Source organism: Rousettus aegyptiacus, unplaced genomic scaffold (genome assembly GCF_014176215.1).
Source record: "Rousettus aegyptiacus isolate mRouAeg1 unplaced genomic scaffold, mRouAeg1.p scaffold_m13_p_14, whole genome shotgun sequence".
Classification (NCBI taxonomy): Eukaryota; Metazoa; Chordata; class Mammalia; order Chiroptera; family Pteropodidae; genus Rousettus; species Rousettus aegyptiacus.
This window is the reverse complement of record NW_023416289.1, coordinates 41,444,888-41,468,835: the sequence shown is the minus strand read 5'-3', so window position 1 is coordinate 41,468,835 and position 23,948 is coordinate 41,444,888. Positions and strand designations below refer to the sequence as shown.

Sequence of the window (23,948 nt, the reverse complement as noted above, 5' to 3'; positions counted from 1 at the left end):
CCCGGGTCTTGTTTCCTGGCGATGTGAGGGCATTACAAATTCGGGTCCCCCAGGGAATCTGCTGAATGGTCGCCTCTGCGCTCTCTAGCCTTGGTCCTACCCACAGCCAGCAGGTCAGCCAAGGTCCTTGCCGCTGGCTCCTCTCCACTGACCTTACCTCAGGACAGAAGGAGGCTGTGACAAAGACCCTGAGACAGATGGAGAGAGATGCCGGGATCTGGAGAGGCAGAGACACCAGGAAACTGACACAGAGAGACAAAAACCAGATGGGGCTGGGGGAGGCAAGGGCGAATGAACCATTCAGTGTGGTAGGCCTGGGTGGCCCCCAGGGTGGCCCGTGTGTGCCTGGGCTGGGGTGATTTGGTGACTTTGTAATTGTTAACATATTCGTGTGTGTTTGTATCCATGAGGCCATCTGCAAATGTGACTGACCCTGTGTTTTTGCTGAAAAGGAACCTCCCCAGACCCCAAGACAGGGAGTGAGAAACCCCCACAGAGAGGGAGAAGGGTGGATCTGCTTTCTGTCCCCGCCCTCCCCCGCCCCCGCGAGAGGTTTCTGTGGAAACTGCAGCTGAGAAAGGACAAGTGAAGGTCACACAGCGAGAGCCAAAATGAGGCCGAGTAGAGGGGGAGAGATGGGGAGAGAACAGAAGGGGCAGAGATGGGGCAGAGAAGGATCAGGGGAGAGACAATGAGAGGGGCAGAGGAGGATGGGGAAAGAGAGAAAAGCGGGGAGAGACAGGGAGACATTTTGATGAGGTAAGAGGATGCAATTGGATGGAGAAGGGCACAGGAGGGATGGGCAGAGGGGGAGACAGATGAAGCAGGGAGTGCAAGAGACCAGGTAGTTGGGACTGAGAGCGGGGATTGAGGTGGAGCAGACTGGTGAGAGACAAGAAACCGTTTGAAACAAGATGGAGATAGAAAGGGGCCAGAGCGGTGAGGAAAGCCAGACAGAGGGACAAAGGAAGAGAAAGAGGCTAAGCCTGCCCCTGGTGGGGCCTGCGGCCCAGAGCAGGGAGCTGTCCGTTCAGCACCGGCCTGGCCGCGGCGTTGCCCTTTCTCCCGTCCAGGTCCTGCCTGGCACACAATGCCTCCAGTGCCCACCTTGCCCCTTCTGTGTCTCAGACGCTTGCCGTGTGTGCACCCCTCAGGAACAGGTGTGGGGGCGAGCTTATGTCTCAGCATCTCTGTGGTCACATCTCTTAAAGACTAATCGATGTCTCTGCCCTTGGGCCATACCGTCAGTCTGTCTAGGGACTAAAATATAATAGCACATTTCTGTTCTCTCCTCTGTCCCAATACCATGCCACTGATCTCTGGAGTCTCTTCCCCGTTTCTGAGTCTCCCTCCCCCTGTTTCTGTTCTGAGTCTCTCCCCGGTCTTTATCTGGGAGTCCTTCCAGTCTGCCAAACATAGCTCTGCCTAGCTGGGTCCCTGTGTCTCTGTCACCTTCATTTAGTTCTTCTGTTGCTCTGTCTGTCTCCCTCTGTCTGTTTTCTCATTTCTGTTTTTGCTGGTCTCTGTCTTTGTGTGTCGATCTGTGTCTGCCTCTCACTGGTTCTGGACAGTGTGTCTGTTTCTCTTATGTCTCTCTATCTCTCATGCCGAGTTCCCCTGTCCCCGTCCATCCCTGTGACCTTCCTAAGTCTTTCCCCCCACCAACTTCCGCAGAGCCTCGCGCTGGGAGCGCGATGCACAGTCATCAGTCTCGCCAGGCTTGTTTCTGAGGAGGGAGTGCACGAGGGGAGGATGGATATGAGCCTGCATCCAGGGTGGGGTGTGGGGAACCAAGGTTTCCCTGAGCCCCACTGGAAAGCAAGAAGAAAGATCCTAGAACCTCCTGGGATCCAGACGCCCCCAAGTTTCTCTGACCCTCCAATCCCCTTCCCCATGGTCCAGGCCCATTCCTGCAGGCCAAGGTGTCAGGAGAGCAAAGAGATGATATATTGACAGGCCCTCCCTCCATCCCTCCCTTCTGGGAGGGGGTCAGAGTTGGGGAGGGTGGCCTGGGGGCCTACTACCTGGGTTAGCAGATGTGGCTCACCCCTTTCCCCGGTGGCCATGGAGACAGGCCAGGTCTGCAGGCCCAGCCTCCTTTGCTGCATATTCAGCCTCCCTGTTACCGTGGCAACAAGGGACAGCAGGGAGGGATGGGGATGGGTCAGAGTACAGGATTGGGCCAAGGCTCTGGGTGCCAGGGGGAAGCCAAAGAGCCAGCTCCCTGCCTCCTCCTAGTCTTTGTCTTGTCTCCCTGTCCATGCCCATCCCTCTGTGGCTCTGAATCTCGGTCTCTGTCACCGTTTCTGTGTCTCTCACTCTGGTTTTCAGCCTTTCCCACGTTTCCCTGACCAAGTCCTTAACCTTCCCCCACCTACCACCCATATACCAGGCTCACTCTCTGCCCCTCGTCTATGACCCCCACACCACTCCCGTAAGTGGAGAAGATACCCACATTCTGAGAAAGCTACAAGGACAGACTCTCTTGCTCTCTGCCCCTTCTGTTTTCTCCAGGGAGAGTCTAGAGGTGTTCTCATAGAACAAAGGGGTAGGAGTGGGAGGCCATGACTCCTCGGGTTCCAGTGGGCGGGTGATAGGGTATTGTATATATGTGGCAGAACTGGGGTGTGGGCGCTGGCTGTGTGTCTGTGTGCATACACATAATGAAATGGGATGTGTGTAGTGCGTGGGTGAAGGCGTTGGGGTGTGTTTGGAGGTGCGACAAAGGTATATATGATAGCACCAGAATATGTGATGTGCGCCATGTGGGAGGTGTGTGGGACGGTGTCATGTGATGTTTCTGTGAATTATGCTGTGTGTGAGTCTGTGCGCATCATTTTGTCATTAACAATTAGCAACCACAAGTTGCCAATTTTACGAAGTGGGCCTTTGCTCACGCCCAGATATACTGGGGAGGAGCGTGTGTGATGGTGTGTTTGTGTGTTGTGTGACCATGCAACGGCATCCACAAAGGTTCCTGCCACCACAGTGTGAGGTCTGCGATGTGTGATAGTGCTGACTGTGGGTGTGTGATGGTTTTGGGGTCTATGGGTTGCATGGTGGTGGGTCCTATGTAAGATAGAACAGGGCCAGGTCTGGTGGAGTGTGTGATGTGTGTGTCTTTGATGTAGTGTTCTGAGGGTGTGTGATAATCTATGCGGCACTTTATGGTTGTGATTGTGATTCCATTGTGGTGTAATAGGTGTGCAATGTGTGTGCTATGCACATTTCATTTCTACGTGTTTGTAGGTGTCAGGTTGCACGATGGAGTCGTGCAGCATGTGTGTGAGGGTACAAGCCGGTGTGGTGAACTGTGACTGTGAAACTGGTGCAGTGTGATGGAGTGGTGTGTGTGTGTGTCCTCAGCATCTGGACAATCTGGGTGATGGTCGTGTGTGTGTGTGTGTGTGTGTATTTGTGTTTGTGTGTGATTCTGGGTGGGATCCTCTGGCTTCAATGTATCTCCTGTGTATTGTGCAGTTGTGTCTTATTGGATGTCTCTGCCATGGTTCTGAGGAGGGGGACGCACAGAGTGAGGGGGCCTCAGGGCTCCTTCCCCCTCCTTCCTCCTCTCACTGCGGGGTCTTCTTTGACTCTTATGCCCTCTCCAGCTACTTCTCCTGATCAGCACCCCACGCAGTTTCCAGCTCACCCCCCCCCCCCCGCCCACTGCGGACGCAGGTGTTCTGGGCCCCTGCCTCATTGCGGTGGTTTATAGGGCTTCCCCCACCCGGTGTCCACCTCCTGCATGCCACCCCTCTCCCTCGTGGCACGCCCCCACGATGAGGGGAATTCCAGGGATTTCCCGCCCTCAGTGCCCCCTCCTCGGAGGCGGCCCCCACATTGCAGGGGTCTCCAGTTCCCTCATTGCAGGGATCTCCGGGATCTCCCCCTCCCGCAGCGTTCCCCCTTGGCGGAGGCTGGGGGCGGGGAGGACAGCTGCAGTACTGGGGGCGGGGCCGCGGGCCATCCATCAGGGCGCCAGCACTCCTGATTGGCCGGCGCCAGCCCCCCCGCGAGCGCGGGCATATGAGGCGGCGGAGGCGGCGGCCGCCGCAGACCCTGTGCGGTAGGGCTGACGGCAGCACAGACGCGCGGACTGAGGCGCGGGCGCTGCAGAGGATCCCAGCCCGAGCCCGCGCCTGAGCCCGCTCTGAGGCCTCTGCCCCGGCCCCCATCCCGCCCGCCCGCCCCCGACCCCCGGAGCCGCCAAGATGGGGGTAGGTGCTCTGGCCGGCCGGGCCGTGCGTGTGTGCGACATCGACATCGTGGGTCCAGTGACACTGAGTGCCTGCGGGGGGCGGGGGCTCCTGGACGCCTGCACTCCCGGGCCAGGTCTGCGGGACCCCGTGAGCCTGCTGACTTGGCCCGCGCGTGTGGTCGTGCCGCTGGCTGAATGTGCACGCGGGCCGTCTGGATCGTGGGGGTCTATGGCGCGGCGCATGTCTGCGCGTCTTTGTGTACTAGGTCCACGGGGCACGGACCGGCCCGGGGCATCTCTGCCTGACCTGATGCGGTGGCATGCTCAATCGTGTGTGTGCGTGTGCATGTGCGCGCGTGTGAGCTCCTGGCTCTATTGGGCCCTGCCAGCACCACCTGCCTGCGATTTTGTGGCCCCGGTTGTGTCTGACTGTCTGAGCGTCTGCAACCTGTCTGGATGTGTCTGCGAGCTGGCGTTTGTATCTGGGAATGCTGAATCCCCTCTGCTTCCCTGGCGGGGTGGGGATGGTCGGGGCTATGGGACCAGATGACCTCTTTCTCCTTCCAGGCCTGCGTGGGGGGGCTCCGCAGTGCGGTGCGGTGGGGTCTGGGGCTGTGATGTGTCCAGCCCCTAATCTGGAGGAGCAGACTTGGAGGGCTGGGAGGAGCAGGAGAACATGGCAGAGAGACTGAGTGCCTGGCTGAGAGCGAACGTGCGCAAATGCGTGTGTGTCGGGGAGCGGGGGTATCGTGCATGCCTGGCTATGCCCTTGCCTCCGTGTCCGTGTGTCCTTGTCTGTCTGCGAGTCTCTCCAGCAGATGCCGCCTCCTTTCCTGGCTGACGACCTGACCCCCCCGTTGCAGCCCTGGATTCCTCCCTGTGTGTCTGGGGCGGGGCCATGGGGGAGGAGTGGGAGAAAGTGGCAGGTGGGCTGGGCTGGGTGGGAGAGGCCAATGCAAACAGAATATGAGGGATGGGGAGAAAGATGGCGGATGAAGGCTGATGGGCCCAGGGATGGAGGTGGGGGATGGGGCTGCAGATCTGAGGATTGCGGTGGGTGAGGGGTGTGGGGTGGGGAGAAGAATTGGGTGCGGATAAGACCGGTAGAGAGAAAGGGTTAGAGGGGAGTCAGTGGTGCTTCAAGGTAAGTGAGATGAACAGAGGGGAAGCTGTGGGCAGGTGGAGGAGAGGACTGAGGCTAAAGGGCTTAGAGACAGAATTGGGGGGAGTCTTAGGAAAAGAAGTGAGGACAGATGGAGAGGTGAGACACTTCAGACATGGCGAGCAGAGACAGAAACACACATGGAAAGAAGGAGAGAAATGCAGAAACAGATGCTCTAAAAGAGGCAGGGAGAGACAGATATAGAGACAAAGTAAGAGACTCATGGGCAGAGACATGGGCGAGACACAGACATGGACAGGCATGGAGAGACAAAGAGAGAAACCGAGGCTGAGATGAGGAGACCCAAGGACAGACCTTTCCTATCTAGACACAACCTGAGTCAGTTTGAATGACAGGAATGGAGGCAAAGGGCAATAAGGGAGGTTGTGGGAGAGATGCTCAGAGATGATGCCCCAGACACCCTGAGGCGGGGAGGGACAGGCTGGCTGAAGAGCAGAGGCTGTGTGAGCTGAGGGTGTCAGGGGAGGCGGACAGCATGGAAAACGGCAAGGAGTTGCTGAGGCGGGCTGCAGCGAGATAGGCGTGTCCCCCACCCTCAGAGGTGCTCCCCTCCCACAGTGCGCCCATCTGGGCCTCCCGCCTTGACTGGGAAAGCCTCAGCTCCCCCTCCAACAGATGGAAGCCCACCCCCAAGGGAGTGTGATCGTGGCAAGGGCACGCAAGAGCCAAGGCTCACTTGCCAGGGACTAGGATGTGGCAGCCCCATCTTCCTCAGACCCAGAAGCCCAAGCCCCCAGCCCCTCCTCCCTCAGACCCAGGAGGCTGGGAGCCCACCCCTAGGCCACACAGAGACCTAAGCATCAGCTCGCCAGCATCCCCTAAGGATTCAGAGGCGAGCGGCTGGTTTTCTCCCTGATTCCTACCAGGCCCCCGACTCCTATTCTCCCTCCCCTTCACATCTCTACCTTGATCCCATGACCTTACATCTCCACATCTCTCCATCCATGAGTCTACCTCTCTGCAGAGTCTGAGAACCCCTTGAGGCAGGGGATGGAGGAGTGTCCTCACTGTTCCCCAAGCCTGTGCTTCCAAGTCAGACGCAGTGCTGCTGCAGGGCTGGCCCAGGGCCAAGCCTCCCTCCTGACCCCCGAAACTCTCTTAGAGGCTCCAGGCCACCAGGCTGCAACCCTTCCCAGCAGCCCCCCAGCTCAGCCTCCAGGTCTCGGAAGCAGACAGCAGGCAGCTCAGCCCTCTACAAGGTCACGAGGAGATTATTGCTGAGCCGTGCTGAGCCTGGGATCCCGGCTTGGCTGTGGGCCCATAGGATCTGTCAGCGGCCCTCTATCAGCACCCAGCCTCATGCCACCCCTCCTGTCAGTGTCCCAGGACACTGCCTTCCCCATTTTCCCAGGCCCCCAGACTGGAACTTCAGTCACCTCCTCCTCCCAGCCCACCCCACCCCCCGCCCCCGTCACACCACATCCAGTTCAAGCCAGGCCTGGGGCTTCTGCTTCTCACTCTTCTGCATCCCAAATCCCACTTTGTCCTCCAGAGACCTGACCATGCCCACTTCCTGTTCAAACCTTTCCATGGCTCCCATCAGCCTTCAGGAGAGAGGACAAGGTCCACAGCTTGTCTGTCAAAGGCCCTCAGGTTTAGCTGCATGTCCAGCCAGGCCACCATCCCTGTGCACAACAGGCTGCCTCCCAGGCCTTTGTCCTAGCCGTGACCAACACCTGGAATGCCCTTTCCTCTCCATTCCTGCCAGGCCTGTGGGGTCTCCCAAGACTTACTGGGTCCTCTGAGAGACAGAGAGTGAGACATCCATGGGGCTGAGGAGAGAGGCCCAGGAAAAGACAAGTGGAAAAGACAGGGAAAGTGACATACATGAGATCTGGAGCTGGAAGGACATAGATGTCAAAATGGACCCAGAGAGAGACAGACACGGGATAGAGAAGAAGATCACAGAGTGAGACAGTGCGAGAGAGACAAGATGGTCGAACAGGAGAGACAGAAAGGGAGAGACATACCGAGCATCACAGAGAAGGAGTTAGCTCGAGAGATCGAGACAGAGATACAAGACAGAGGCAGAGATAAGGATGGAGAAGGACATGGAGACAGAAAACACTGACACTTAGAAACAGTCTGAGATCCCAACACACCAGCTTGGAGAGAGAGAGTGACCCAGAGACACACTTAGCTTGACTCCGAAGAGATAGTTCAAGAGATGGAGACAGAGAGACATAAAGAGCCAGAGAGCAAAGGAAGACAAGATCATAGACACATGCAGAGAGACTCGGAGACGGAGAGAGAGAAAGACAGCAACATGAAGTGATGAGGGAGAGAGCTCAGGGAGGAAAAATAGCCACAGAGGTACAGAGACGGAGAGATAAAGAGGTAGAATAGGATAGAGACAAAACAGAACAGGACAGAGAGACCCAGAGAGACAGACGGAAAAAGATATATAGAGAGAAAGACAGACAGACACAGAAAGAGACACTCAGAAGTTTAGACAGGCCCAGAAAGAGGGTGGAAGAGACAGAAGGAGACACACAGAGAGAAAAAGACACACAGAGGCCGAAGGGAAGAGACCCACAGATATGAGCACAAAAACAGAGAGAGAGAAGCACAGACTGACCCAGATGGCGACCCTCAGGGACAGATACCCAGAGACATGTGGAGCTAGGGACCGTAAAGCCAATCAGCAGCAAAGAGACTCACAGGTTTGAGACACACCCAGAGCCAGAGGGAAACCCACCCAGACACACAGCACAGACACAGACTGAGACTCCAAAGCCAGCCCTCTGCCCAGAGACACAAGAGAGGGTGATAGTGGGCTTGGGAGGGCCGGTGTCCCCCTGTAATCCCTTCTCGCCCGCAGTCTGGTGGCTCTGACAGCTATCGTGTCGCCACCTCGCAGGACAAGAAAGATGACAAGGGCTCGCCCAAGAAGAGCAAGGGCGCCAAGGAGCGCCGGGACCTGGATGACCTCAAGAAGGAGGTGGCTATGGTAAGCCCCACCCCCCGCTCCGCGCTCCTCCCAGAGCAGGCCTCGCCCACCCCTGAGGGCTTTGCCGCTCACCGCCTGCCCGCAAACTCCTGTTCCTCAGACGGAGCACAAGATGTCAGTGGAAGAGGTCTGCAGGAAATACAACACGGACTGCGTGCAGGTGCGGCGGGCCCGGGGGAGGACGGGCTGGGGCTGCGCCCCCGGGTTCTGGGGTGCTCGTGAAGTGTTGGGGTGTCAGGGCTGCTCAGGAAGGGTTCTGTGTGAGTCTTGTGTCTCCCAGGGTCTGACCCACAGCAAAGCCCAGGAGATCCTGGCCCGGGACGGGCCAAACGCGCTCACGCCGCCACCCACCACCCCAGAGTGGGTCAAGTTCTGCCGCCAGCTCTTCGGGGGCTTCTCCATCCTGCTGTGGATTGGGGCCATCCTCTGCTTCCTGGCCTACGGCATCCAGGCGGGCACGGAGGACGATCCCTCTGGGGACAACGTGAGTGCACTCTGCCATGTACTGTGTGCGCCAGGGCGCTTGCCCTGGCCTCTTAGACTTTTTGAAGCCCACTCTTTTTCTCGTTGAACTTTCACAATCATCCCATGAAAGAACCAGAGAAGGTGCAGGGAAAGCTGAGACTCACACAAGCCAAGTAACTTACCCAAGATCCCACAGGAGGCCATGTGAGCTAGGGCTCTGTCCCAAGGCTGTGTGACCTCAGTGGCTTTGGGGACAGACACCACCAGGTGGTCACGGCCTGAACGATGCCCACAGAGAGGGTGCGCTAAGGTAGAGACCCAGACACACCCACCTGCTGATCTGTCAGCACCTATCCACCCTACACAGGAGACCCCCACTGGGACACAGTCTCAACAAACGCCATGCCCCTAAGCACAGACCCACACACTGACTGCATGTAGATTCCTACCTGCACACACGTGCATACACGCACACACATGCAGAGCCAACGTAGTCACACTTGGGTGTCACATGGCCACCTAGTTCAGATATACAAGCACAGACAGATACACAGACCCATAGAAAGAGAGACACAAGATGAGACGCACAGAGTTGCAAGCATAACCTGCTGGCAGGCAGATATAAGGATCAAGCACAAACAGTATTCTCAGAAATTAACACCTAAACAGGTAGACAGACAGACATGCTGACCTAAACATGGACAGACACATGGACAGACAATAACACACCCCCAGATCCTCTAACACAGGCAGAAAGACAGACAGACAGACAGACAGATGCACAAAATGGAGAGATTGACAGACCCAGAGAATGAAACACCCATGCTCAGGGACTCAAACATGGATGGGTGGACAAACACACAGATGAGAGATACTCAGTCACAGACCCAGGAGTCAGACACAACCCAGGGGTCAGACACGTAAACGCAGAACCCAGTCAATGCAAAGCTTCCTTCCCAGATTCCACAAAACTCGGGGGGGCTGACGGGAGCAGCTCCGGGGCGGCCATGACCCTGGGTCTCCCCACAGCTGTACCTGGGCATCGTGCTGGCAGCCGTGGTCATCATCACCGGCTGCTTCTCCTACTACCAGGAAGCCAAGAGCTCCAAGATCATGGAGTCTTTCAAGAACATGGTTCCCCAGGTGAGGGGTGCCCAGGAAGGGGCCGGGTGGGTGGGAGCCATGCCAGGTGACCCCAGGCAGAGGGATTCGGGGAGGTGACTCGTCTCCATCCCTCCCCTAGCAAGCCCTGGTGATCCGGGAAGGTGAGAAAATGCAGGTGAACGCTGAAGAGGTGGTGGTTGGAGACTTGGTGGAGATCAAGGGTGGAGACCGAGTCCCAGCCGACCTGCGCATCATCTCAGCCCACGGCTGTAAGGTGGGCCTGGCGCCTGGGGCTCAGCTCTGCCCTGCCAAGAGTGGCCCAGGGACTCAGCCCCTCCAGCCCTCCTCCCCTATGACCCAGGAATCTGGACCCCCACCTGCTCCTTCCCCAGGACCCAGGAGTCTGAGCTCCCAGCCACTTCCTCACTCAAGTCTGGGAGCTGGACCCCCACTCCTCATCCCTCAGACCCAGGGAACCTGAGCCCCTAAGCCCTGTCCTTCCTCAGACCCAGGAGTCCAGGCCCCTGGTCCCCTAGACCCGTAAGTACCTTAGAGCTTGGCAAAAAGCCCTGTCCCTTCCCCACCTTCAGCAAGCCCAACCTGTGGCCTCCCAGACACCACTCACCCACTCTAGCACCCAGGCTTCCCACTGTGACCTCAAAGGACACAGACTTCAGCCCCAGTCCCCTCTGGACAAATGCCCCCTGATCCCAGAGCTGGGACTAAGCCTGCTCTCCTATGCCCTCCCACCGCCCCCCAGGTAGACAACTCCTCCCTGACTGGTGAGTCAGAGCCGCAGACTCGCTCTCCTGACTGCACACACGACAACCCCTTGGAGACTCGAAATATCACCTTCTTTTCCACCAACTGTGTGGAAGGTGAGATGGGGTGCAGTGTGGGCGCGTGGCTGATCCAGACAGTGGGACATGCATCAGGGGCTTGGGATCCCACTGAGCCCTGACCCCACCTCACTGAACCCCCACCCCGCCTCAGCCTAATCCCCTCTGGCCCCACAGGCACGGCTCGGGGCGTGGTGGTGGCCACAGGGGACCGCACTGTCATGGGCCGGATTGCCACCCTCGCCTCAGGGCTGGAGGTGGGCAAGACGCCCATCGCCATCGAGATCGAGCACTTCATCCAGCTCATCACTGGCGTGGCCGTCTTCCTGGGCGTCTCCTTCTTCATCCTCTCTCTCATTCTTGGATATACCTGGCTCGAGGCTGTCATCTTCCTCATCGGCATCATCGTAGCCAATGTCCCAGAGGGTCTGCTGGCCACTGTCACTGTAAGGCCTGGACGCCTGGGTCTTGGGGAGGCCAGGCTGGGGCCTGGACCCCTGGGTCTGGGGGAGGAGGGGCCGGGGCCTGGATTGCTATGTTCTTGATTAAAGCAAGTTGGGTGTGAGGACTGAGATCTCAGATCTTGAATGAGAAGGGCCCTGGGACTCAGAGGGCCTCATTAGCAAAAAAAACAAACAAAAATCTTGAGAAATACCATAGGGCATAAAGGGCTAACAATCCTATCACCTTTTAAAGTTAACTTACAAAATTAAGAAAAACCCCCTCATCGTAAAAAGTCTAAAGAATATATTAAAATACTTTAAAAATAAAATAATAGTCCACCTTCCATTGGGGCTCTCTGTACTCCTCCCTGGCAGGTGCGAGCCTATTGCAGCATGTGTAGTAAGTTTTTGCAAGTACACAGAAGGAAAGGGACCAGCCTAGGAATACCCATCTGCCCCTTGATTCCTTTATATAATCTGCCCTGCAAAGGGTTCTATTTTAGCACATTCCAAGCTATTCTAGGTCAAAGGCCTTCTACTGACATGTAATATACACACAAAGCGTTAAACATGTGAACGTACAGCTTGAGAGTCTGGGAAAACTGAACACACCTATGTCGGCTGTACCCAGCTTGAGTTTCCCAGAAGCCCCCTCAAGACCACATCCAGCTCTGACTCCCAACCCAAGGATAACTCCTACCCTGGTGACCCCTAAGCATAGCTTTCCTGCTCTATATCAATTGGCATAATTCAATATGAACTCTTGTTTCTGGCCCTTTTTTGCTGAATGTTATGTTTTCAAATTTCATCCATGCATTTCTCTGCAGCGGCAGCTTGCTCTTTTTCATTGCCGAATAGTATTCCATCTTTATTCTACAATTTGTTTATCATCTCTTCTGTCAGTGAACATTTGGGCTGTTTTCATAGCTGCTGCTATGAATGTTCCAGTATATATCTTTTGGGACACATTTTTCTGTTTGTTTGTACCTCGGGGTGGAATTGCTGGGTGATAGGCCACCCAGGGTTCTCTCTAGGCCGGGCCGTTGGGTTATTGGCACTCATATTGCTGGTTCAAACCTGTCACCAGGCTCTGCCTGTAACTTGCCCGCCCCTGTGCGCCCCGCAGGTGTGTCTGACACTGACCGCCAAGCGCATGGCCCGGAAGAATTGCCTCGTGAAAAACCTGGAGGCTGTGGAGACCCTGGGCTCCACGTCCACCATCTGCTCAGACAAGACAGGGACCCTCACCCAGAACCGCATGACGGTTGCCCACATGTGGTTTGACAACCAGATCCACGAGGCCGATACCACTGAGGACCAGTCAGGTGAGGGTGAGGCCCAGCCGGGGACCAAGGGGGCCTGGCCCCAAGGCAACCCCAACTGTGACACGTGCCTCCTGCAGGGACATCGTTCGACAAGAGCTCGCACACCTGGGTGGCCCTGTCCCACATCGCCGGACTCTGCAATCGGGCCGTCTTCAAGGGCGGTCAGGACAACATCCCTGTGCTCAAGGTGGGTCTGCCGCCCGCCCGGCCTTGGCCCTGCCCGCGCCCGACCCCACTGCTCTGTCCTGACCTGACAGCCCTGTCTCCCCAGAGGGATGTGGCCGGTGATGCCTCCGAGTCGGCCCTGCTGAAGTGCATCGAGTTGTCCTCTGGGTCTGTGAAACTGATGCGGGAACGCAACAAGAAAGTGGCCGAGATTCCCTTTAACTCCACCAACAAATACCAGGTACGCGGGCCTGGTATTTGTTGGAGGCAGCCTGGACCTCACTTTGTCTACGATGCGCGGAGCTATCAGCTCGGCCCCATGCCCTCCTGCTTTGGGCAGGTTCCCAATGTTCCCAGAGCCTCGGTTTCCCCATCTGTAAGATGGGACCGATGGTATTTACGCGGCGGGGCGAGGAATAGACGTGGGTGAGAGCAGCATCTCTGGACCAGAGCGGGAGGCAGAGGAGAGACGAGCTTCCGGCCAGAGGTCGCTTTCATTCCTCCGATGGATATCTTTTCTAGCGGCCATCGCATGTCAGACCCATGTCTTAGGTGCTGGGGACACACACAGCAGTGAGTGAAAGAGTGAAGTCGCATCTCTAGTGGAACTTACGCTCTAGTGCTAGCAGACGAGGAATATGTGTCTGCAGGTGTCTGGGGAAATGTCCCAGGCAATTCGCACGGCATATGCAAAGGCCCCAAGGCAGAAGTGTGCTGCCATGCTGGACGAGGGCCAGGCAGCCGGTGTGGCAGAGTGGCAGGGTAGGGAGTATGGTGGGAGGCGAGGGCTGTGGGTGCTGGGCCAGGTCCTGTGAGGCCTCGTGGGCCATAGAGAAGGCTTGAGTATGACTCTGAAGGGGACGTGAGCCAGGGGAAGGCTCTGAGCAGAGGAGAGAGGGTTTTTAAACAGCTTCACTGAGGTAGAATTTACATCCCATAGGTTACCCATTTAAAGTGCATAACTCTGGTCTACAGCCACGCCACTCTGAGCAAGTCTGATGCCGTCTGATCTCGGAAGCTAAGCAGGGTCAGGCCTGGTTAGTACTTGGGTGGGAGACCAGCCAGGAAGACCAGGGGTTGTAGGCATAAAAAAGTAAAAAAATAAGGGATTGTAACCTGTGACAAGGTCCTTGCAATCTGTGAGATCAACCAAGGGTCGCCTCGCCTAAAAACATAAAAATAAAAAATTAAAGTGTGTAACTTCATAGTTTCAGTATATTTGCAGATATGTGCACTCATGGACACAGTCGATTTCAGAACATTTTCATTGCCTCAAAAAGAAACCCCACACTCCTGAGTTTTTGCCCCCCGCCTCCCTCATTCTCCCTCAGCCCTAAGCAGCTGTTAATGTTTTCCGTCTCTGCGGATTTGCCTGCTCTGGACATTTGACGTAAACGGGCTTGCACAGTGTATGGTCTTTTGCGTCTGGCTCCTTTCGCTCAGCACGTTTTCAGGTTTTGTCCATGTCGTAGCATGGATCTGTGCTTCACTCCTCTTTGTGGCCAAATAATATCTTGTCATGTGGGTGGACCACATTTCGTTTGCACCTACTGGCCACTGTGACCATTCACAAATGAGTTGTCACGTGGACATTGTTTGCATGTCTCTTGGGTGTAAACCTGGGAATTGCTGGATCATATGCTTAGCCTACATTTAACCTTTTGGGGTATTTCCAGACTGTTTTCCAAAGTGGCTGCACCATTTTCTGCTGACTCACATTTTTTCAAAGGGTCCTCTTGGCTGCCGTGGGGAGAAAATGCCATGGGGTGGGGAGGGCCGAAATGGTGACTCCCAGTGGAGGCTGCCGCAAAGTTCCGTGTGACAGGTGGTGGCAGCCAAAGGGGGGACGGATGGGGTGAGGTGGGAAAGGTTGGCCTCCATGTGTACTTCAGAGGTGAGCAGGCCAGATTTGGTGAGGGGTCCGATGTGGGATAAGAGGACATTGGGGGAGGTGGAGGGCAGGGGGAGAGGCACAGGTCCTGACAGCCAGGAGAGTCGCAGAGGGGCAGAAATTTAAGACAGAGAGATGGAAATGAGCGGGGTGAGCAGAGATCTCTGTGAAAGAGTCAGAGAAAGGGGACGGTCTTTCAGGGAGAGCGATTTGAGCAGCGCCCCGTGGGGGAGCTGTCCGTCCAGAAGGCCACGGCTCCTGGCGGCTGGGGTCGTCTCCCCTGCCCAGTGCAGGCAGCTTCCAGGTCCCTGTGAGGCTCAGACACGCCCACCCTCTGCTCTGTCCACAGCTGTCCATTCACGAGACTGAGGACCCCAATGACAACCGGTACCTGCTGGTGATGAAGGGTGCCCCCGAGCGCATCCTGGACCGCTGCTCCACCATTCTGCTGCAGGGCAAGGAGCAGCCATTGGACGAGGAGATGAAGGAGGCCTTTCAGAACGCCTACCTGGAACTCGGCGGCCTGGGCGAGCGGGTGCTGGGTGAGCACCATGGGCGGGCCAAGCTGGGGCGGGGGCCGTGCTGGGGCCAGCTCGGGGCAGGGCCCTTGGGGTAAGGAGGGGTGTGATGCTGCCCAGACCCTGCTCAGAATACGGCCTCCCAGAATGCACTGTGAGTGAATGAATGAATGGATGAACGTGGATGGCATCTTTAGGAAATGAATGTTGGCTGCCTGGCCAGCCGAATGAGAGACGGCTGCTAGGCCCTGGGCATCCCGGGCTGTGGGGCAGGAGGCAGGGAGGCCAGAGGCTGCAGCCCTCACGCCCCGCTCCGTTCTGCCTCAGGTTTCTGCCATTACTACCTGCCTGAGGAGCAATTCCCCAAGGGCTTTGCCTTCGACTGTGACGATGTGAACTTCACCACGGACAACCTCTGCTTTGTGGGCCTCATGTCCATGATCGACCCGCCCCGGGCAGCCGTCCCCGACGCCGTGGGCAAGTGCCGCAGCGCGGGCATCAAGGTGTGGCCTGGGGCAGCCGGGGGAGGCAGGCCAGTGCCCCAGGGGCCAGCGGGGATGCTGGACCATCCCCAAACAATGCCCACAGGTCATCATGGTCACGGGCGATCACCCCATCACGGCAAAGGCCATTGCCAAGGGCGTGGGCATCATCTCTGAGGGTAACGAGACCGTGGAGGACATCGCTGCCCGGCTCAACATCCCTGTGGGACAGGTCAACCCTCGGTGAGCACTACCCACTGGCTCCGCGTTCTGCCCCAGGTGATGGCTGGTCCCCCTTCCTTCTGGGCTTCCTCTGTTGACTCAGTGCCTGGGTCCTGCTCCCCCTCCACATGGGAGGACGGGTAGCCTGGCCTAGGTCAGTATCCCAGCTTTGTTCCCGGGCTGTGTGACCTCGAACAAGCCATTCAGCCTCACTCTGCCTCTCTTGTCTGCGGGTCTGGCCTGCCTGGCTCTCTGTCCGTGAAGTGTCACGGTGCCCCTCCCCACACATCGTGACCACTGTCTGCTCCTCACAGGGACGCCAAGGCCTGTGTGATCCACGGCACCGACCTCAAGGACTTCACCTCTGAGCAGATCGACGAGATCCTGCAGAACCACACTGAGATCGTCTTTGCCCGCACGTCCCCCCAGCAGAAGCTCATCATCGTGGAGGGCTGTCAGAGACAGGTGGGCTGGGGCCTGTGTTCCTCGGAGGAGGCAGCTGGGCCTGGACTCCTGGTCCTGGAGGAGGACGGGCGGGGGCCGGGCCTCTGGGCATCCTCTTCACGCTCCTTCCCTGCAGGGAGCTATTGTGGCTGTGACTGGAGACGGCGTGAACGACTCCCCCGCTCTGAAGAAGGCCGACATTGGGGTGGCCATGGGCATCGCCGGCTCTGATGTCTCCAAGCAGGCGGCGGACATGATTCTGCTGGACGACAACTTTGCCTCTATCGTCACGGGTGTGGAGGAGGGTGAGTGGGCAGGTGGCCCTGGGAACTGGGGTACCTGCACGAAGCCAGAGAAGGGCCCAGGAACAGGCCAGGGCTGCAGTGGCATGCACAGCAGGGAGATGCCGGAATCCCACTGGCCCCTGGCAGGGCCCGAACTTGTCCTTTTCAATTTCCCTCCCCGATAGGCTGGGGGCTTCCTGGGGGCAAGACTGAGCAGATGCACTTCTGGGTCTCCTTGTCACCCAGCACAGGGCCAGTGTGGTGGGCAAGGCCAACTCAGGAGCATTTTTAAAAATACTCGTATGCACGGCCATGAGAACAGAGGGGCCCTCAGGCCTGGGGTCGGGGGCCAGGACAGGGCTCCCTGCCGAGTCCCAAAGGCCACGTTGGCATCTTCACCCAGGCAGTGTCAGGGAAGAGGGTCACAGTCAGCGGAAGCTGAGTGTGTGAGGCAGGGACTCTGGGAGCCCAGGCCACAAAGCCCCGCACCACCTCCTGCTGGGCCTGGACGCTGCCACAGATGGGGCTCGCTCACGTTTGATTTTATTCTGACCCTCAAAGTAATTGATGGTCATTATACAAAGCGTAGAAAAGCATGAAGAAGGAAATTGGAATCACCCATAACCTCCCATCCAGAGATCATCACCGTTCACACTGTAGTGCATCTTCTTCCCGTTTCTCTGCCATTTGAAATGTCCCCAGTATAGAAAAATAATGCCCGATAAAAGAGAATTCAAGCTGAGCCTAAAATGAGAAGTTAAATGTCCTCATTTCTTGTCTCCTACCTCCCAGAGGACACCATGGTTAACCCTTTCTTACCCCTGGACATCTTCTACGCGTATGCAAAGCACACACTCACAGATACACGTGTCTACCCCTTCCAGACATTTGTTGGGCTCCTACCTTGTGCATCACGCAGGGGCTCAGCTGGGAGCAGAGCAGACACGTTTCCTGCCCCCCAGATGCTGGGAGAGACAGCCTTAAGTTCACAGACAAGTACATAATGACAAATTGCAACGAGTGAGAAGTTAGCAGGGTGGAATGACAGATAGGAATGGGGGTCCTGCCTACATAGGGTGGACGAGGAGGGCCTCTGTGGCATGACGGAAATGAAGTTTAACTTCCAGGAGGGGAGATTCCAGGTGTACCCAAAAGCAGAGAGAGCGGCCTGGTGAACCCCACTGTCAGCCAGCTCTGACAGTTACTCATCTTGTTTCAACCCCCGCTCCCCCCCCCCCACACACACACACACACACACGCACACACATTCAAGCTCATTCAAGTCATCTATTTTAGGATAAGACATCAGTAGCTCATGGGGAATGGCATGCGCATTAGAGGGCAAGGGAGCAGCAGGTGTGAACACCTAAGGTCTTTTTTTAATGCAAAGGTGACCAAACCACCTATACCTGCATGCAGGCTGCTTTTTTTTTTTTTTTTTTTTTTTTAGGCAAGGCAACCCTTAGTTGGCCTCACAGATTATAAGGGCTTTGTCAGTGTATAGTCCCTTATTTTTTACTTTTTTAAAAGTACAGCACTTGGTCTTCCAAGGTGGCCTCCCATCCAAGTACTAACCAGGCCTGACCCTACTTAGCTTCCAAGATCAGACGGGCGGCCTGCTTCTCTCTTCCCTCTTGGCGACATATCTCATTGCTCACGTCCCTGAACATGTGGGGGAAGGGAGAGGGAGGGGCTGGCTGGGTTTGTCTTTAGTATCTTTTTACTTTATACTCACCGTCCTGATTGAATATCTGCTGGGCTACGACGTCCGTGCAGTGAGTGGGCGGCTGGATGACTTCTTACGCACATACACGTCTGTGCAACCACCAGACTCTGATCAGGAGAGAGAACATTTCCAGCCCCCATGGGAGTTTTGTCGTGTGTCCTCCAGTCTATATTCCCCCTCCCAGAAATAACCATGATCTTGACTTTTGGCGCCATTGATTAGTTTCAAGTCCCACCTACACGGAACCGTGCGCTCTGCGTGCTTTCGTGTTTGGCTTTTTTCATTCAATGTAACGTCTGCGAGATTCTTCCACGGAGCTGGGTGTGGCATAGCTCGTTCCTCTTCCTTGCTGAGTGACATTCTGTTGTGGAGAGGGACCACAGTTTATTTACCTGCCCCCCTGTGGATGGACATTGGGGTCAGTTCTGGGTTTAGCTATTGGGACGAATGCTATGGTGAACATCCTTGTACTTGCTTCTCTTCCCAATGTCCATAAGCACTGATTTCTCCTGGGTATAAACCTAGGAGCAGGATTACTGGGTCGGTAGGGGAAGGGATATTTAATAGAACTGCCAAACCGTCTTCCAAAATGGCTGTGTTTTAAGAACGGTGGAACGGGGCGACATGGGTGGACGTTTGTGTGGAAATGGAGCGGGAGGGCGGTGAGGGGATGAATCAGGGAGGACGTGTGGACTCGGCACGGAAGGGGCAGGGGGCAGGGGCCCCTGGCATGGGCCCCGAAGGTCTGAGCCTGCCGTGCCACAGGCCGCCTGATCTTCGACAACCTGAAGAAGTCCATCGCTTACACCTTGACCAGCAACATCCCCGAGATCACACCCTTCCTGCTGTTCATCATGGCCAACATCCCACTGCCTCTGGGCACCATCACCATCCTCTGCATCGACCTGGGCACTGACATGGTGAGCCCCAGCCACCCCCAGGGCCCCAGGAGGGCAGGTTCCCCCTTCTCTGGCTCACCTGGACTCTTCCTGCCCAGGTCCCCGCCATCTCGTTGGCATATGAGGCTGCCGAGAGTGACATCATGAAGAGACAGCCCAGGAATCCACGCACTGACAAGCTGGTCAATGAGAGGCTCATCAGCATGGCCTACGGGCAGATTGGTGAGGACCTGGGGACCCCACCTCGCTTACGGCTGGATGCCCAGGCCCTGCGGTGGCGTCTGGCCCACTGTGGGCACACAGAACCTTGTGCTGAATGAGCACAGTAGAAGCAGCCCTCAGTGCTGAAGGTTTGGAAGGGTGGCTTGCAGTCGGGTGGTGGTCTTCCAGGTGGGGCCAGCACAGGTGGAGGATGGGCCCAAAGGCAGGTGTACCGGAGTGGCAGCTCAGGTGGCCTGGGTCAGGTGGGATGGAGCCACCAGGTTATCCATCTGGGGCTCCTGTCCCAGAGGCCCAACTCAAGTGCTCACCACCAGGTAATGCCCTCAGGTTGCCGTCTGGAGGCCTGGGTGATGTTCCAACAGGAGGACGGAGATGGCCCACCCTTCTCCTGGTGGGAGTCTCCGGGGCCGCTGAGGTGCACTGGGCAATCCCGAGCCTCTCCCCATCTCCCTCTCTCCTCCTCCCAGGAATGATCCAGGCTCTGGGCGGCTTCTTCTCCTACTTCGTGATCCTGGCAGAAAATGGTTTCTTGCCCAGCAACCTGGTGGGCATCCGGCTGAACTGGGATGACCGCACTGTCAATGACCTTGAGGACAGTTACGGGCAGCAGTGGGTGAGTGGGACTGGACCCCACGGCATGGCGAGGGGTCCCAGTGAGTGTGCCTGTCCACAGTAGGAGCCCCAGGCAAGCTGTCCTGCTTCCTACAATGGCCCCTCTGCTCCAGGGGCCACATCCAGACCCTCTCTGGGCATGTAGGGCCTCCTGGCACTCTCAGCCCAGCCTGTCGTGGGCCTGGTGTCCACTGGCCATGCTCTGTACTACCAGGCAAGATGCTTTCACTGCTTCTTCCCCATCTCTGTCTGTCCCTTCAAAGTTCACTGGTGTTTGTCTCCTCTGGAGGCCCGCGGGGTCTCCTCCACTCTCCTCCACGCCAGGGGTGGTCCCTGGTCCCTGGTTGATGACGAAGGTCATCATTAACCTTTCTCCCTCCTTACATATCTCCTGATTCTTCCCGCAGGGCAGTTAGCCTAAGAAGGGAGACATCTCCGAGGCCCTGGGGGACCCCATTGGGACAGAGTCCCCACTCTGCCCGGGGTGCAGATGGGAGCTCGGGGGCCCGGCTTGGGGCCAGGCTACAGCCACACTGACTGCATCCTGCATGCTGGGCATGGTTCTTGCAGACATACGAGCAGAGGAAAGTGGTAGAGTTCACGTGCCACACGGCCTTCTTCGTGAGCATCGTGGTCGTCCAGTGGGCTGACCTGATCATCTGCAAGACGCGCAGGAACTCAGTCTTCCAGCAGGGCATGAAGTAAGAGGGTGCCGCGCGGGGCTGGCGACGTCTACCCCATCCTCTGTTTCAGTTTTCGCCGCTGAGTTGATTTTCTCTCCAGTGGTCACGTCTGCATTGGATTCTCTGTCTGTCTGTCTCTCGCGTGCGTGTGTGTGTGCGTGGGGTGTCACTGGGTCCCTCTCCCGCTCTACTGTACCTTTCTACACCCTTGCCTGCCTGTGTGTCTGTCGCTGTCTCTGTCTGTCTTTGTCTTTCAGTGTTACCATCTCCCTGGATCTGTCTTTGCCTCTCTCTTTCTGTCTTGACCTCCGTGTGTCTCCATGTCTGTCTCTCCATCTGCCTCGGGGTGTGCTTCTGTCTCTGCGGGCGGGGGTGCTGGTTGGGTTCCCCGAGTTCCAGCTCTGCCTGTGCCTCCAGGAATAAGATCCTGATCTTCGGGCTGTTTGAGGAGACAGCCCTTGCTGCCTTCCTGTCGTACTGCCCTGGCATGGACGTGGCCCTTCGCATGTACCCTCTCAAGTGAGTGCTCCTCGCCACCTCCAGTGTCCTCCGAGGAGCCTTCCCTATGGGACATCCTCATAGGCCCCGCCTCTCCTGGTGTCTCTCAGGACCCCGCCTCTGTGTCCCCCATGGCAGTCCTCATTCTGGTGACACCAAGCCTCTGTACCCCCTGGGACATTCTCACAGTGGGTACTCTGCAGACCCTGGCCCACAGCCATGGCCAGGGCACCCTCCCCTGTGGGTGGATGGGGTCGAGGGGGACCCTGGCGTGGCCTCTCCTGTCCTCTGGGACTCTGCCCCTTGCTCCCGTTGTGGCCCATGCTGACACCCTACTGCTGTCCCATCTCTGCAGGCCCAGCTGGTGGTTCTGTGCCTTCCCCTACAGCTTCCTCATCTTCGTCTATGATGAAATCCGTAAACTTATCCTGCGCAGGAACCCCGGGGGTGAGGAGGCTGGGGCGGGGGAGGGGAGGCTGGAGAGACAGGTCATGAGCTTGGGGGGCGGGGGGTGGGGAAGCACTGCGGTGACCAGCCTGACACTAATCGCACTCTGTCTCCCTGTCTCCCTTCGGGGTCTCTCTCCCTTCACTTTCCATCTCTTCTCTCTCTTCCTGCCTCTCTGGGCCTCCCGTTTGTCTTTCCACATGTCTCTGTCCTTTGTGGTTCCTTCCCGCATTGTTCTAACTCTCTCTTTGTCTTTGTGCTTCTCTCTGTTTCTTTCCTCTTCTGTCTCTCCAGGTTGGGTGGAGAAGGAAACCTACTACTGACCTCGACCCCACCACCTCGCCCGTCTCTTCCTTGTCCCCAAAGCCCAGGATGGCCCCCTCCAGGCCCCCCCATTTTGTATTCTGGGGAAGGGGCCCTCTCTCCCCATGGCCCCCACCATGGCCCTAACCCCTCAGAGTATCTCCCGCCCCCTCCCTCTCCCCCGTCTGGCTGGCTTCTCTCCCTGCCTCCTGCCTCTGCCTCTCTCCTCTCTTTTCTGTGTCTCTGTTTCTCCTCCTCTCCTCGCCCCTACCTCCCAGCTCCCTCCCTGGGCTCTTTTTTTACTCCCCCTCAACCCTGGCTGATGCCATCTCTGGTTCTGGACAATTATCAAATATATCAGTGGGGAGAGAGAAGCAGTGTGTGTGTGTCGTGCTTGCTTTCTGGACCGGAGATGTGGGTGGGATGGTGTCCCTTGTGCTGGCGCCTGTGGCTGGGGGAGTCACACGGCACCAGGAATTTCACCTAGCACCAGCTTGGAAGTCACAGGATCTCAGGGTTATCAAGTCATGGAGTTTTAGATCCAATGAAAGTTAAAGCAAAAGCAGCTTGAATTCACCAGGCGATGGGATTATGGGATCAGAACAGGGGAGAAGAAGGGACTCAGACTCTAGATGCTCTCACATTGAACTTGGACCCTGCGGAGGCGATGACAGTGACGCTCGTGATGACGATAATGGTAGCGATTCACTGAGCATCCACCCCATGCTCTGCCCTCTTCTAAGCATTCTGTTTATCAGCTCATTTAATCCTTACATGTGCGAAGTGAGAGGAAAAAAGGGACTTGCTCAAGGCCACACAGCTGAGAGGTGACAAATCTAGGATTTGTACCTAGGCTGTCCTAGCTTTAAGTCACTGTGCTATTTTCTCTCTTTTTATTGAAATAAACTTTCATACCATGACGTGCGCAAATCTTAAAGGCACAGCTCAACAGCTTAAACGATTACATCCACATAACCACCACCCAGATCAGTACAGAACACCTCCATCAGCCCAGAAAGTTCCCCTGTGCCTCTTTCCAGTCAGCCCCCCTCTAGAAGCAACTGCTGATCTGATTTCTGTCACCATCCTTTAGTCATGCTGTGTTTGTACAAAGGAAACCTTATGGCATGTTGTCTCGTGTGTCTGACTTCTTGTTCTCAACATGTTTGCGAGATCATCCACGTGGTCACATGTATCTGTAGCCCACTCTTTCGTTGTTGCGTAGTATTTTTCTGTGTGAGTATAACATCATTTGTTCATCCAGTCTCTCATCGATGGACATTTGGACTGTTTCCACTTTGTGAATGTTACACTGGGTGCTGCTAGGAAAAGGAACATTCTAGTAATGACACATGTATGCATCCCTGTTGGGTACATGCCTAGGAGTGGACTTGCTAGTCATGAGAGACTGTGTTTAGCTTTACTAGAAATAGCCAGACCCTTTCCAAAACTCTCACATCATCCTGCAGTCCCACACTGCATGAAAGTTCCCATTGCTTCATGTCCTCGCCGTCATTTGATATTGTCAGTCTTTTGAATTTTAGCCATTCTGGTTGAGCAGTTGTACCACTTCCCTCAAGGCAGCCTTCTTAACGTAGTCCAGAGATGAGAGTCAGAGGAGGGGTTGGGACCAGGATGCTAAGAGCTCATGAGTGTCAGCAGGTGTGTGCACATGTCCCCTGCACAGGACAATGGCTGAAGGAGGAATGCCTGAACCTGATGTGGGAGTTAGAGGGCAGGGCCACGTGTACCAGGCACTGTTTGTGATCCCCAGGACAGAGCCTGGTCCTGGGAGGGGTAACGTGAGCCTGGACCTCTCCTAGGGAGGCCGCGGAAACGATTTTATTTGTCAGGTACAGTGTAAGAAAGGCTCCCATAGATAGGTGGGCACTCAGAGGCCCAGAGAGGGCAGGTCACACAGCAAGGGTATAACCCAGGTTTCTGACTGTCTATGCTAAGGTCTTCTTACCCTCCCAGATCTTCCTCTGAGGATCCAAGAGGCAAGGAGGAGGCCTTGGCTGGAGGGACCACAGACCAGGGTC

The 23,948-nt window shown here is 56.5% G+C and overlaps 1 protein-coding gene across 1 annotated transcript; it reads left to right on the top strand.

The window, feature by feature from the left end:
• Positions 1-4,098: 4,098 nt before the first annotated feature.
• Positions 4,099-22,276, top strand: ATP1A3 (ATPase Na+/K+ transporting subunit alpha 3). The gene is made up of 23 exons (XM_016129959.2): positions 4,099-4,220; positions 8,245-8,334; positions 8,435-8,494; positions 8,615-8,818; positions 9,829-9,942; positions 10,043-10,177; positions 10,664-10,781; positions 10,920-11,188; positions 12,312-12,510; positions 12,588-12,697; positions 12,782-12,916; positions 14,916-15,108; positions 15,412-15,587; positions 15,673-15,809; positions 16,103-16,253; positions 16,369-16,537; positions 19,008-19,162; positions 19,240-19,363; positions 19,831-19,976; positions 20,546-20,676; positions 21,076-21,177; positions 21,512-21,603; positions 21,898-22,276. Exons 1-23 carry the CDS (start codon positions 4,215-4,217, stop codon positions 21,924-21,926), a joined length of 3,045 nt encoding a protein of 1,014 aa, XP_015985445.1. The 5' UTR covers positions 4,099-4,214; the 3' UTR covers positions 21,927-22,276.
• The last annotated feature ends 1,672 nt before the right edge of the window (positions 22,277-23,948 follow it).

What these genes read in the sequence shown, in the direction of transcription:
- ATP1A3 (XM_016129959.2), top strand. An exon ending in TCAAGAACATGGTTCCCCAG is followed by an intron (nt 9,943 to 10,042) that starts GTGAGGGGTGCC and finishes TCCCTCCCCTAG; the next exon opens with CAAGCCCTGGTGATCCGGGA. An exon ending in CCTGCGCAGGAACCCCGGGG is followed by an intron (nt 21,604 to 21,897) that starts GTGAGGAGGCTG and finishes CTGTCTCTCCAG; the next exon opens with GTTGGGTGGAGAAGGAAACC.